Source organism: Lissotriton helveticus, chromosome 7, assembly GCF_964261635.1.
Source record: "Lissotriton helveticus chromosome 7, aLisHel1.1, whole genome shotgun sequence".
Taxonomy (NCBI): domain Eukaryota; kingdom Metazoa; phylum Chordata; class Amphibia; order Caudata; family Salamandridae; genus Lissotriton; species Lissotriton helveticus.
The window spans coordinates 1,350,438,182-1,350,450,990 of NC_136068.1; the positions used below are offsets into that span (position 1 = coordinate 1,350,438,182).

General features: G+C 41.2%; 1 protein-coding gene across 2 annotated transcripts in view; it reads right to left on the minus strand.

Annotated features, from left to right (window-relative positions):
• OGFOD3 (2-oxoglutarate and iron dependent oxygenase domain containing 3) overlaps window positions 1-12,809 on the minus strand; it is a 1,262,510-nt gene that overhangs the window by 290,561 nt on the left and 959,140 nt on the right. For both annotated transcript variants that reach the window (XM_078654650.1, XM_078654651.1), the window contains one exon: window positions 3,770-3,893. In XM_078654650.1, the coding sequence (XP_078510776.1) occupies window positions 3,770-3,893 (124 nt within the window). The remainder of the gene's footprint in view (window positions 1-3,769; window positions 3,894-12,809) is intronic.

Genomic DNA, 12,809 nt, shown 5'->3' on the forward strand with positions numbered 1-12,809 from the left:
AGAATTTGAATATATTTTTCTGACAAACAGGGTGTGCCCATTATTCATCCTGATGAAGACCCCTATATGACGCACTACTGACACTTTCTTTTGCCAGGTCGAAACATCAACAGAATCCTTGTGTAAGCCTGCATCCTTAAAAACATTTCTGCTGGGACAACGGATTTTGTGAATGCAGTGCAAAGTCCCAAATGCAGAGACTTTAATGAACTTTGTTTTGACCATATATAAAATCTTTTTTCTTCTTTTTGTAATATACACCAGTTGACGAGCTGCAGAAGCCCCCTTGCACTAACCATGGAGAACTCTTTTTTATAACATTTACATTGTTGTGTACTACTGAAGGCGTTAAATCAGTCACAATTTGCTATTTTTCCTTTTTACCACTTCTTTGTTTGTGTGTAGGAAGCAATACACTGCCTTTTCTAAGTATGCATAGTACATCCGACAGGGCTATTGTTTGTGTAATATTACACACAGAGCTGGGCACTAATCCGACCCTTTCTTTTCTAATCTTTCGATTTTGACGTCACTTTGCCGTCCCAGTTTTAATCTCCGTTTCAAAGGCCTTTGAGTTTAGGTAGGGTCCTTTGACCCTCACTCTAAACACTGGTCTCCCTGCTCCCTAGTTTAACATTCCTAGTAGCTTTAAAGACAACTGTAAACGCTTGGAGCAAGCTTAGCACTAATATAACACCCACGAGGATAAAGCAAAGTTTACGCTGGTTACTAGAGAGTGTCACAGAGCCTATGGAACAACCCTGGCGATCTACTTCTCTGATAAAATTGGTAATGCTCACAATTCTTCAAAAGAACAATTTCAATTTGTGAAGTCTCTGATGTATCCTACTACTGTATTGCCTCTTCTGTCGCTTTGTTGGACACACAGTAAAGATCTGGCTTTTTTTTGCAAAGAAGTGGCTGACATTCATGTTTCTTTTGCATCCACCTGCGCTGGGGAAGTCTCTCCACCTCCCCTGTGCCTCCTGAATGTTTTTTGGCGTCCTTCTGTCTCATCGATAAAATCAATTTTGTGGTTCGGTTGGACACCACCAAGTCTGGATCTCCAATAAACCCTCTACCGCCTGATATTCTGAGAAAGGTTTGCCTGAAGTTATCTCCAACCGTGGTAAACATTCTTAATTGCTTTTTAATATCCTGGGCGTAGAAACACGCAATGGTGGACAACTACTCAAGAAACCTAACATGAAAGTTACAGAATGGGTTAATTATTGGCCCATTTTGTTGCAGATTACATATGCAAAGATTCTTGAAAAGAAACTTGTGTCGTGGTAAACCTACAAAAGACCAAAACAATGATCAAAAGAAACAAAAATCAAAAAGGTGGGCGAGTGGTTCCTAAACAGCAGCAAGATTTTGAAAGACAACACTTAGATGTTTCTGGGTGGCTTAATTGACAGCTGAGGTACCTTCCTGTTACACACAAAGAATACATCCGAAACATGGCAGGATCTTTTCAATATGCTTTCAGAAAAGAAGCATAGAGCCTGGCTGGGCCCCTCCTCGAGGCCTCTTCTAGAAGTAAACAGGGCAAAACAGATTCCAACCATCTCCTAAAGCTCCAAAGACCTGTACAGCAGAGATACGGCTGGAGTTTGAGTTGGACTTACCAGCTAAAAAGTAATGCATCAGGGGTCATTGGTAAAAGTCTGTCACAGACTCCGTAAACCGAAACCCGACACACTAAATCAACTCATATAGACAAAAATGCAGACCCCTTCCTAATGGCCAGAGCATACCTTGGTCAGGCACTTACAGACATACAACTAGGTGGACACTGGCAACCAGTAATTTCATTTTTGGCCATTAAAGCTGTAGTCAACAAAGCCATGCAAGGTCTATCCGTCATCAATGACAAAAGTATGCTGGCAAGGCGATCCCACGCCGACCTGGTTATAAATAGCTACAAGTACCCACAATCCTACTTGACAGCCAGCCTCTCCTCAACAGTTAAACGGCAGCTCATCGCGTATCGACTCCGTGAGTTATCGACTTTAGACTGGGCACAAGCTAGCGCAAGCCAGACAGTAGCACAAGCCAGACAGTAAGAAGAAACACCAGTTATGTAGCTATTGCTGGGAAACCATTAAACACATAATATGCACTTCTCCTGCTCCCTTGAAGAAACACAGTCACTGGCTCAAATTATTGTTTCTAACAAGAGGAATCCGAATGTGCAGAAGAGCTGTGATTGAGTCCCTGTCAGCCACCAATCTCAGGCTAACTGCTCGCTTTGTTAAATTCTCGACCTGAGCAGCAAAGAAAATAAACATCCAATCGGCAGTGTCTCCTTAAATAACCATTGAGCAAAGATGACAGTCATATCAATCTGGTTATCGGACCCCCAATTTATAGTACGCTCTTCTGCATCCAACTGCCTGCACTTTTATCTAAAAATGTTAAATCTTCGTGACTTTATTGTATGAATTTGTGGCACTATAAGTAGCCCAACAAGAGCAGCAGTTATGTGAATTACTATACTATCTTTTAACATTTTTGTATGCAATGGTTTTATTAACATAACATAACATAACATAACATGTGTATTTGTAAAGCTCACGTTCACCACTACGGGTATCTTGGCGCTGAATAACAGATGTTTGTTGTTACCCAACTCAATGGTACTCATTTTATCGACCTCAGATGGGTGAAAGGCTGATTGGACACGCCGGGATTTGAACCTGTGACCATGAGGTCGAACACAGGCCCCTGCAGTAGACGCATTAGTCCACTGAGCCACCAGACCCGGTGTGTTCTTCTGTATTTCTCTGCCTGCACTTCTTCCTAAAGACTTTAATCTTAGTGACTTGGTTTAACAAATTGTAGGTAGATCCATAAGAGGCAAGCACCATTACACACCAAACCTAAAAGGGTGCAGGAAGGGAATCATGATTATTAGGCTTCTCCAACTTTACACTAAATTTCCACCTTCTTCCTTCAACTGACCAGAATACATTACCATGAAGGACCAGGAAAAGGTAGACTTGGATCCAGATTCCAAAGAGAAGTATAGCAAGACAGTAGATTTGCCAGTTTTCATGACTATTTTCTAAGCGAGCACTTGGATCTCCCAGCATATGTGGAGGTCTCCTCTCCAAACTCACCTATGATCCAGCACTAATGGACCTCATCTTACTCGAATGGTGAGACTTAGACAAATCTCTGGTCACAAAAGTTACATTATGAAAAATATTCAGCATTCCACTTCCATTAAGGCTTTATCCAACAAAGAATGCAGTTAGAATTATCTCAAGCATTGACAGTTGACATGTTGTCATCTAATGTGGTTGGCAAGTTCTGCCATGACAGCTCAATATACTATTCTAGTGGAGATGGGGAAGATGTCCTACACTGGTTTGAATTTGACACTAAGGACAGATACCAAGACAAATTATGGTTTAAAATCGTCTGTGAAGCTCTGTAGATAATTCTCAGCAGTGTTCAAGGAAGGAGATGTCATTCCAGACCTTCTTACAAGATGGATGTTCAAACATACTGTTTACTGGATGTCTCTTTTAATGGCTAGGATTTGCAGCACTTGTAGTAGAATCATAGGTGGCAGCCTCTATGTCAGAGTGAAGATTCAGATGGGCAATCAAAAGTCAAAGTACAAGCAAACAGGGAAGAGTGACAAACAACATGACTGGAGTGAGCACCCCAAAATACTTGTGACGTTTGTTTCTACATTCTGCTTGCCTGCCTCTTCCAAGACTAGCTACTAAAAGAAATTAAATGAAGTCAGCCTTACCAACTCTGGGTTCAATTGTCTTGTTGGCCCCTTCATCCATAAACACAAATCGCCCACCGCCAAAATCTTTGGAATAGTCTGAGAGGTAGAGTAGGGATGTGTAATCAAATGAGCCGTAGGTGACCTGAAAAAACAATGAAAGCATAAGATGATGCTTATTAGATCAGAATTTTTTCTATGGTGAAGTTGTTAGGTTAATCAACATGCAGGTCTGTTATTCACAGGTTTCATAAAATGCAATAGAATTCGATAAACTGTTAATTAAATTCTTTCTTCCTGAACAGCAGTGGCACATTCCAGCGTTAAGGGCAGAAAATGTCACAGACAAAATCGTACAAGAAATAACTATGTTTGCACGTTCCCCATTGTACATGATACAGGGAACAATGGGATGCATAAGGTAGAAACCCCCAAAAATCTAAGACCTCCAGACCCACATGCGGACATTTCAGGTTAGGGAGCATTTTAAGCACCAGTAAGTAACAACAGGCCCATGTATAGAAACAGAGACTGATGAAACACAGTGGTTTTGGGCAGAAATAGACAGGTCACATGACACGTAAATGTCAGGAAATATCTTGCGGTTAGATAGCTAAGCCACCACACAAAAATAGATCATGTCCTCCTCCAGACTCAGGAAACCGAACAGAACCTCAGTGATTAGCACAGATGTCACAGAAATAGGACACCACCATCCCCATCTGCTAGAAGGACGTGTCGCAATGCGCCAATCACAATGTTTGGAATTGATTGGAAACAACTGAGAAAAATGTATCCAGACAGACCAGACGTTGGGTACCTTATGGTGCAGACAATGCAGCTAAATGTGGATCTATCCCAATTCCTTGGTGGAATGAAGGGAAATTGGGGAAAGTTGGGACATAACTGGAGGAAAAACAGTACTGTTTTATACTATAGTGAAAAAGAGACTACCAGCTGAAGTGCAGGACAAACTAGACAACATAGTGGCCTTAGACGCCAAACCATGTACAGAGATACAAGCACACAAAACACTTCTGTAAGAAGGAAAAGGAAAAGTGCAAAATAGAAAAAATAGAAAAAGCAGCAGCAAATTCTTTCCACCAGAAGTTGGCCAAGAAAACAGAGGGAGGAGTTGCCAGCGCCGCTACCCAATTCGCCGCAGGACCCCTGGGTGTGCCACATGTAAGCACCGCAATGGAACCCCAAAAATATGTCCAGGGAAGAAATAACAAGAAGGGAAGAGGGGGCGAGGAAGGTTTGGAGAAAATAGATCAAAAACATGCTAGAGTGGACAGACATGCCACTATTGCAGGACGCCAGGACATTTTATTAGAGACTGCTGGTTCAAAAAGAGCAATGAACATAACAACCAGGCAAGGGCAACATACAGCTAACAAATGGCAGCACCTGGTGGCATTGTGGCACAACCCGCCATGAGTCCCCAAGTGATATAGATTCCATAGCTCCAAAAACAACTACAGCCTCAACAGAAATTACAGTCCCAGCAATTACAGCAGCCCATGCCCCAAATGCAGTACGGGCCACAAAAGACAGTGCTGCCCATCTTACAGCACCAGAACTTCAAAGGAGGGGTAACTGTCAGTCAGGGGAGAGAACCTCTTTCAGCAAAACTACATGTGAGGATATGCCCAATGAAGGTGTACATGGAGAAGTTGCATGTGTCCAGCCTTATCTGTAACCGACAGGCCAGACGAGGAACCCACTGAAACGGTAGCCATAATTGACCAGGAGTACAGCTTTCTGATTGACACAGGGGCCACCAGGTTCTGTGAGAAAGGACTCCCGCTGTCATATTCATCAATAGAGACACAGGTTCTCCAAGGCTCTGATGAGGGTTCCATTTAATAAACCTGTGGAGATGAAAATAGGGGGTGATATGATAACCGCAGTCTTTTATTCTCCCCAACTATCCCTGCCAAATTATTAGGACACAATCTTATGACAGATTAAATATGTCCATCCACTTTGAGGATAATGTGACAATAAAATATGCTCAACATCCAGCAATGTCTCGCACACACATCATGACAATGGTAACATACCTCACAAAACATGATCAGGTCAGGGCTAGACCCACAGACATCTCAGCCATCACTAGAGCAGTATATACCATCATATCAGAAACACCAGAATTAAAAGGGAAACTAGTTGAATTATCAAGGAACTTTCTCTTCCAATGCCAGAGTTTGGAGAAGTCGGGTTATGATGTGTCGGGTAAAGACCTCATCCTGGAAATAGAAGCTCAGGAGATATATTTCACACCTATGGAATAGTAATGGCAAGTGACCACACCAATGCGATGTCAGCTTTCGTCTCCTTTCATGATCCTAACGTAAAAGTGAGAGAGATATCAGATGACTGTTTACCAAGACAGTATACCACTACGCACCATGTTGGAAACAAGGTCTGCGGTAGCGAGAAATGTCTCAAGCCCTATCAAGGATAATGACCTTGCGTAGGTGTCCCCTAACTTGTAGACAAAAGGCCCCCATGACGTAGGCCTCATCTGCAAGGAAGTACCACCCAGAATAACTTTGAAAGAAGGAGCAATACTACCAGGTGTGAGACAATACCGTTTATCTAAAGAAGCAGAGAAGGAAATCTCGGCCGTTATACGGTAGAGCACGGAGTCATATACCCAGGTATGTCCCCATGCAACACACCAATTTACTCTGTTAAGAAGGCCAAGGATGGTTTGTGGCACGATTCAAGACCTGTGCCGCTTTAATGACATAGTGATACCAGAATTCCCTGTAGCCCCACGATTCAGTTATCCTCACAACATACCCAAGATCCTAAATGTTTTTTAATCACAGAACATACTAGTGTAGCTTTATAAATTATAGCCACGCCCCTGCCTCTTACTTTGGCAATCTTCTCTTACAATATTATATCCTGATGAAAGCGCCTGATAATAATATCAGGCATTGATCCTTCATGGAGCTATGTTTCAATTAAAAACAAGACCTCCGGCTGCTCATCACCCAACATTGTAAAAAGGTCTCATTTATGACAAGGCAGTGATCTGCAATTATTTAAAAACATCCTCCAATTGAGGGGACCTATATTTTTTACCATGTGTTGGGGTTCATCCTCAAGGGTAAAATTACATCACCTAAACGCACGCGTATTAGCCCCGAAATCCATCACTTACAGCTTACTTTTAGTGCATATAGCTGATCAGAATAGTAGATACGGATCCTTAGCATAAAAAGAACAGGGTTCGTGGCCCTTGGCCCAATCCGGACGCGGACGGGTGCAGACTGGCTTGCCTTTAGCGTGCCTTCAGCATACCAACAGTGCATCCGCACGCCAGAGCCCATTAAATAGAGTGGCCAGAAAACAACTAGAGCACCTCAAAAAATGGCAAAATAATGCTCATCCAGCAACCAACACGGTCTAACTGGTGTCAGTGCGAAGAAAAAGAACAAAAGTGCAAGGTGCAAGAAAAGTTAATTCTCCTTTCAAAATTTCCCCTCAGTAAAAACGAGCCGACCATAAAACACAGTTAAAACATTAAAAAGTAATTGCAAACAGAACAGGCACTGTCTTTGTGCTGCTAACTGGATATGGCGAATGTGTTCTTGGCGTAGGAGGCATGTAATATATTTGTCAAAGGTACAGTCTTTCAACTATTCAGACTTTCGTTATTTTCATCTTTCACTTATAAATTTTAGCCATACATGGCTCTTTTGCCCAATTGTTTTTGTGCGGCAAAGGGCACTCACAGCTATTTTTACCCATATTTTTTTTTAATGCTTTTTGGACTTTTTATTTTTCCCCTTTTGAGTTGCAACAACATAAAAAGTTGATGATAGAAGTCAAATTATTATTAACTGATGTCACCCACACTGTTCCTTCGATTGATTACTACTTCCCATATACCCTGTTCTGCAGACAAAGCCTTTGTGTAGATTGATGTTCTTCACAGTGGGGTAGTCTTGGGCCTGAAGCACACACATCATAGGCACAAAGAGATGTGAACTACCTGCACCTGGTTACGAACAGTCACAAATACATTGATCAGGAAGGAGACAAAAGGTGGTTTTACCTAAAAGATCATTCTTACCCTGAACAACAGAGTCTGCAGCCTTCTTCACTCCCACCAGTCACCAAGTGGCCATGCTACAGAAAGACTAATTAGCAGTCCCTCCCAACAAAAGAACTTAATCGAAATTCTATAGGAGCCTAGTCTCATTTGTCCAAAGTCCATTGTCTGTGTCTCCTCCCTCCTGAATATCTCCTGATGCACTTCCACTGTCTGGGAACATCGTCCACTTCTTGTGCTCAGAAACAGGCTAGGGGTTTTTAAAAGGGAACACACAGGCCTCCATCACTCTGGTTCATTTGAACGTACAATACATATACTACTGCAAAATAGGGGACCCCCTCTAGAGGTTTATGCTTTCAGGCTAGGAAGGAGAGGGGAGAGAACCCTCAAATAAATACATCCATATCTCATCCCTTTAAACACATACACATTCACACAAGCTTCATACAAACCGCATCTGAACAAGGTGGAGGTTATGTATGATAAATTAAGCCTCCACGACCAGAATGATTGTTATGTTCAAAGCACAAGGCTCAGCCTTGTGCTTTGAACATAACAATCATTCTATTTATTTGAGTTAGTCCAGGGGTGGTTTTCTTTATGTGGATTTGGATATATGAAGTTGTATCATGCATATTTTATGTAAATGATTTAATGTTTTTTGTACATATTCTCATAACCTCCAAAAATAAATTGTTTTCTACTAAATTAAAAAAAATGTATTAAAAAAAATGTTAGAATGCAAAGAGAAAAGAAAAAGTTAAATGCTATAAAGTATACAAAGTAATGAAACAATAAAAATAATGAAAATTGAAATGTCAAGTGTCACTACTGTGATCATGTATATGTGATAGCCCAAGAGAGATTATAGGCCCCATAAGGATGGTGGATGGATCACCCCCGCCAGGCCGGCGGTAGCCACTGCCGGCCTGGCGGAGGCAATCCGCCCGCCATCCATGCGGGAATGACCCCACCATATTATAATGGCTGGAGGGTCCGCGGAGGACGGAACGACCGTCCGCCGCTTTTCCACCCGGTCGACATGTCGACCGGGCGGAAAAAGCTTCATTATGCTCAGCCTTGTGCTTTGAACATAACAATCATTCCATTTATTTGAGTTAGTCCAGGGGTGGTTTTCTTTATGTGGATTTGGATATATGAAGTTGTATTATGCATATTTTATGTAAATGATTTAATTTTTTTTGTACATATTCTCATAACCTCCAAAAAGAAATTGTTTTCTACTAAATTAAAAAAAATGTATTAAAAAAATGTTAGAATGCAAAGAGAAAAGAAAAAGTGAAATGTTATAAAGTATACAAAGTAATGAAACAATAAAAATAATGAAAATTGAAATGTCAAGTGTCACTACTGTGGTCATGTATATGTGATAGCCCAAGAGAGACTATAGGCCCCATAAGGATGGCGGATGGATCACCCCCGCCAGGCCGGCGGTAGCCACTGCCGGCCTGGCGGAGACAATCCGCCCGCCATCCGTGCAGGAATGACCCCACCATATTATAATGGCTGGAGGGTCCGCGGAGGGCAGAACGACCGTCCGCCGCTTTTCCACCCGGTCGACATGTCGACCAGGCGGAAAAAGCTTCTATATGGTGGCGGTGTCTTTCAGACACCGCCAGCCATATTAGCATGTGCTATTGTGAATGCCTTTCTGTGGCGGCATTGTTGCCATGGAAAGGCATGCGGAGTCTGCTTTGGGGGCCTCCTGCGGGCCCCCATGGACTCCGGGGGAGGGGGGAGGGGTGCAGATGGGGGGTACCTATGGTACCCCCCCTGCCTTACAAATAACAACGTGGCAGGTACCGCGCGGTGCCTGTCACGTTGTACTTTCAAAAGCACAACATGTATTTTAGCATTGTGGCGGGCGGTGCCGCAATGTTAAAAATACGGGATGCGCCCGCCACTTTGGCGGGAGCATCCTAATTGCCCCCAGTGTCGGGAGCATCCTAATTGCCCCCAAGGGACCCCCGCCTTTATGGCGGGCGGTCCCTTTCACCGTGAGGATGGCCTAAGTCTCCTATATAAGCAATAGATAGGCTACGAGGGAGTATATGTAGCGTACAATACATATACTACAATGGCCACCTACACAGAAATGCACAACATACAGTTCGATGGGATTAGGTGACCGGGTATAATTCTGACTGCGCATTGGCCCAAACTCTGAGATAATGTCAAATAACACATTTTTGTGAGTGAATGTAAAACTTCAATTATAGAATAGTGAGGATAGATCTTTAAATACAACCTTCCTTTTTTTCGGCGTCAACTCCCCTTGTGCAGCTTGTAGACCATGTACCAAGGTTGGGATACTGCTGACTATGTTTAAAAGTGCTGCACTATGCTTGGCACACAGCAGGTTCAGGCTCTTAGTGACTGAATGCGGTGTACACTTCCTAGCCACATAAATAAGTTGCCTGCCCCAGATATGGAGCACTATTTATAATGTTGCTTCTTTCTACAGCTTACATCATCTGTATTGCTTACTACTTCAGAAGACCTTTTCCCACTATACTCCTAAAACCATGTGAACATTTTACCTTGACCTACTTCTGCTTGATGAGTGATCCTCTTCTTACCTCCCGTCCTCTGCATGTCTTCGATTTCTGTGTATAGCCTCATTCCAGTCTCATGCCTGTCTGCCTAAAGCCTTTTTATTGTAATATTGCAATTGGTTAATCCCTTATTTCATATATCAAGACTTCGCCTCTTTAAAACCCTATCTCTGTAATCTAGCATTACCTAATCTCAACCATCCTATCACACAACCATTCACCTGAAACCACTTAGCCCCCACTATTGATCACACCTAACTTATGTTAATATATAATCTATTCACTAAGTGACTGGAGTAAATGCATGCAATTGTTTTCTTAAGAGCACACAACTAATCACAATAATCCCTAGATTAATATCTAACCTTGGGTTCTGGAGTAGCGGGTTCTGGATTATGTGCTACTCGCTGTAAAGTGCTTTAACACCTCATCACGGGTAGTAAGGGCTATATAAATGCACTTGCAATTCTAGAACCAGTTGAACAAAACGATCTGCTGAGCAAGCATGGTTCTGTCCAGACTGTACTACGGAACCTGCAGTGGCCACAGTCCTAAAAGACACAGTCCTAAAAGAAAGATGGATGGCAGAGATCCAACATTTCTCCATCCTTGACCTCCCATCAGTATTTCATATTATATATATTTTTTTTTTTATTGAAAGTTCATAGGCTTAACAACATACAATAATATCATATATAAATACATATTTCAAAATATTGAAAAAGGAAGGAGTTGATTTTAGTCCAAGATACAAAATAATACAGTATTATAAATATACATTTCAAAATACTCAGTAGTGCAACCGTGATATTCCCATAAATACAGAGAAGATCCTGATAAGTGCAAAGTGCTAAATCAGGGTGTATATTTACATATATGTCCTATCTTTTCATACCAAATGTAACAAAAGTACAGAAAAAAGATCAACTTGAGCTAAAGTGCAGAGTGCTATATCCGAACAGATACCTATACATATATTTTACCCTTTTATATCCACTACAAGATGTTATCTTATATTTCAAACACACTCCAATATTTCTCATACTTTCTTACTGCTCCTGATCTTATTGCATATTTCTTTTCCAATTCTTGTATTCTGGACAATTTTGCCGTCCATGCATTAAAGGTAGGTACCTTCCCTGTTCTCCACAATTGCAGGATTAAAGATCTTGCTATTAAAGCTGCAATAAACACGCCTTCCACGTATAATGAGGTAGCAGGAGAGCAACCCAAAACTGCCATGGATTTATCGAGTGAGATAAGGGGATCAATTATAAATTTAAGATATTTCTCGATCTCCTCCCAGAAACTCTGGATTTTTGGGCACTCCCAAATGATATGCGCTTAGGTTCCTTTTTCGGCACGATTAAAACATTTGTCTTCCATTTGCGGGTAAATGTTTTGAAGAAAAGAGGGTGTTCTATATATCAACCATTTCGAATAGTATTGCATGACTTTAAAGTTTGCCCCTCTAAAAATACCTGCATTAAGTTTATTAAGCCTATTCCAGGTTGGTTTAATAATCTGTATACCTTCCCTTTTCTTCCATCTATCCCTAGCTTTTTCATTTAGTGAAAGTGATTTATTGTCATCAGAGATTTTAATCCAGTTACACATTTTTCGTTATGTGGGGGAATTAAGGGCTTCACTAATAATAGTTTTATAATACAAGCTTTCCATATCTAGTTTTTCCAATATGGATTTAAATCTAATGAATGACCATTTTAAGATTGTGCTTGGATGTTGAAGCCCCGTTTCAATCTCCGCCCAGGTTTTCCAACAGTTCTCCTTGGTGAAATCCTGGATCTGGATATACCCGTTTTCTTCCCACAGCCTTAGTATATTGTTCTCTAACAAACCTGTTTCCCCCATGTATATATTCGAAAACCTAGTTGAGATATTGATTTGTAAAATATCGCAGTGTGTTAAAAGCGGAGTTTTTTGTTTGAGTAACCATCGTAAGGTCTTATAGCGCACTTTTTTAGTGTACTTAGTAACTCTTGTAGGGTCTATTATGTTATACTCCCTTAAAATCTTTTTCATAAAGAAGTTACCTGCCTCTTGAAGATCTAAAAAAAAAAATCTACAACTGTGATGTGCAAATGTCGCATAATAATAATTTCTGATATTTGGAAGAGATAGTCCTCCATCAGCAACAGGACAGTTTAAAGTGCTAAGTGCCAATTTTGGTATCTTGTTTGTCCATAAGAAAGAGGAGAACATACTGTCTATTTCTTTAAATAAAAGAGGTCTGTATTGCACAAGAAGCAGCACTAAAAAGAAAATTGAACAACGGAAGAATAGACATTCGAATTAGCGCAACTCGTCCTATTATTGATAACGGCAATTGATTCCATCGTGTTAACTGAGAGTGTACCTTTTTTGAGAGTGGAATATAGTTTAGTGAAAA